The 2500-nt window shown below is 40.9% G+C and overlaps 1 protein-coding gene across 3 annotated transcripts in view; it reads right to left on the minus strand.

Annotated features, from left to right (window-relative positions):
• LOC137999926 (cGMP-dependent 3',5'-cyclic phosphodiesterase-like) overlaps positions 1-2500 on the minus strand; it is a 47888-nt gene that overhangs the window by 27154 nt on the left and 18234 nt on the right. For all 3 annotated transcript variants that reach the window (XR_011123033.1, XM_068845921.1, XM_068845920.1), the window contains exons 17-19: positions 2459-2500; positions 956-1013; positions 298-379 (exon numbers count right to left, since the gene is read on the minus strand). The exon at positions 2459-2500 is cut by the window's right edge and continues 49 nt beyond it. Coding sequence is in view for 2 of the 3 variants with exons in the window: in XM_068845921.1 (XP_068702022.1) it covers positions 298-379; positions 956-1013; positions 2459-2500 (182 nt within the window). In the remaining variant the exon portion in view is untranslated. The remainder of the gene's footprint in view (positions 1-297; positions 380-955; positions 1014-2458) is intronic.

Raw genomic sequence — 2500 nt, forward strand, 5'->3', positions numbered from 1 at the left:
GAATTCTATTGAAATTTGCCGAGTCGCTTAACTTAAAGCGAGATGGGAAAGGAACTGTTTTCACCGAAGTCGCTAAGCGACCTGGCCTCGGTTGTTCAAAAGGTGGATAACGCTATCCACCGGATAAATCACTATCCAGCGGATAAACAATAGCGAAACCAATTGAGTTATCCAGTGGATAGCGCTATCCACCCTTCGAACAACTGGAGCCTGAATAACCGCTGGTGAAAACACGGCCAATAGCAGCAATGTCATAGATAGCTTTGCGCAGCCTGGTGATAATGAAAAGTCGCTTACCTTGTTCTGAACCCAGTTTTCTCATCAAGGCCTTTATAGAACAGTGGATGGCTGTATGCATCTTTAATATTTAACATCTTGCCTGTGAAGGATGGCAAATAATTATGAAAAGAACAGAAAGAAAACATAATCACTTCGTAAATACTCTTTTTCTTTGGCCATTTTATCTTCATCAAATTAAAATAACTAAAGACGTAAACAGCAGTGACAAACATTATAAACAAACGTATTGTTTAAAACAATGCGCTTGTTTACAATGTTTGCCACCGCCGTTTGCGTCTTATCTTTTACTATAGTCACTTACAAAGAAAGCCAAACACATAGGAACCAAAAATAATCGATAAATTCCTTAAACGAGCGTCGCGCCTTGTCATAACTTTCCCCTCTCTTGTGTGACAGACATGTGCACAAGCTGGTTGAATGAGCTCCCCGATTTCTGGCAGATATGTCCTCAAATGTCCCAAATTCGATGCACGCGGGTTTCAATGATTTCTGGAACATGTAGATGCACACACAGGTGACAAGAAAGCTGATTCATATGCTGCAAGGCAAAAAGTTCTTCTTGCCGAGTGCTCGTTCGGGCAACGTTCGAGCCCTCAAGCTGCTGTCCAATTCTCTATCAACTCTACCAGAAATCGGTTGGCGGTTTTCAACTCACCTGTAGTGGCCACGCATCCCACAATTCCTTGTGTTATTGGAATGCGAACTTCTGGCTCCTGGAACACAAACATTGGTAGGTCACACTCAGTAATTCGTAGATTTTGACCATACGCAAGGCATGCAGAAAGACGAGAGACACAAGGATGTTTGTATTATTTTTAGTTGGATCCACATGCACGGAGTCCCTTTGATGTACGAGTTCTATTTTTAATTACTTCCCGCGGTAATCTCCACAGTGAGAATAGACACTTGATAGCATGTCATACAATTTCATCAAGCCTGATGAGTTGGTCCTTTTCTCAGCAGGAAGGTGGAAACTCTGAACAAGAAAGAATGCATTTGGAACTGAAATTCCCTGGAACTAACCCTTGGGCACAATAAAATTGGCGTTATTTCAAATGAAGGAAAAAGTAGTACTAAGCGCAGTTGAAAGCATCATAGACAACAGTTTAAAGCACGAAAGAGAGAAATGATAATTAACAATTATTGGATGACGTTGAGCATGTTAGCGATAATTATCAAGGCCAAAGTTTGTGTTATCTGCTGAAGCCGAAGGCTGAGGCAGATAACACAAACTGAGGCTTTGATAATTATCGCTAACATGCGAAAACCGAATTCAATAATTGTTTCATTATGCATATTCCTGAGCTGAGCTCCGCCATGACAAAACTGATCAAACTGCTGGTTAGTGTGTTAGGTAACGTCACTTCTGCATGCATAAAACTATTGTCTGTAGGTATGACGTCAATTCTACAGACATAAAATCTATTGTTTGTAGGTATGACGTAAGAGAAACAGCGCAAGCAAGAATTAGCTGCGTGCTTATAGCCAATCAAAATCGAGCTGGTGACACCAATGTATAATAATCGCACTTATCTGTACAATTTAAGCACTTGTCTCTTGTAACACCTGAAAAATTCAGGTGGCTCCAAATATTTACTATTCTCTAGATATATATATATATATATATTTCTTTCATCAAGGTCTTTCACGGGAACACAGGAGCCCAACAATTTGACCTGCTCCCAAATGTGTTGCTTCATAGCTTAGTTGGTAGAGTATTGCACCGTATCGCAGAGCTCATGGGTTCGAATCCCGTTGAAGCCCGGTAAAGCCGTCTAGAAGAGACAATTGCTTACTAAATTGCCCAGATATGTGCTAGAATCATTTCTTTCTGTCGTCTATAGCCCACACTTCAAATATAAACATTTCTTTCAGTCTAAAACACGCCGACATAGGAATCCGGCCGTTCTCTAACTAATCCAAAACGAAGCCGCGGGCTTTTGAAGTCTAGCCTATTCAATGGAAAGTCGCCGAGTCGCAAGTTCTGTACGACAAGCCCTCTTTTTCCAACAGCGAAGATATCGCCTGCGTAACCTATTGTCGTTAATGTGCTAACCAGATTTTTATAAGTTGCTCGTGTTTCGGAGACTACGGCATTTGAATGAGTAACAAAAAAATGTAAAAATATTCGCACATGGATTCCCTGTAACCAACATACCTTTCCGTTACATCCATCCTTCGGAATTTCTCCATCAAAGAC

This window comes from Montipora foliosa, chromosome 4 (genome assembly GCF_036669935.1).
Source record: "Montipora foliosa isolate CH-2021 chromosome 4, ASM3666993v2, whole genome shotgun sequence".
Lineage (NCBI taxonomy): Eukaryota > Metazoa > Cnidaria > Anthozoa > Scleractinia > Acroporidae > Montipora > Montipora foliosa.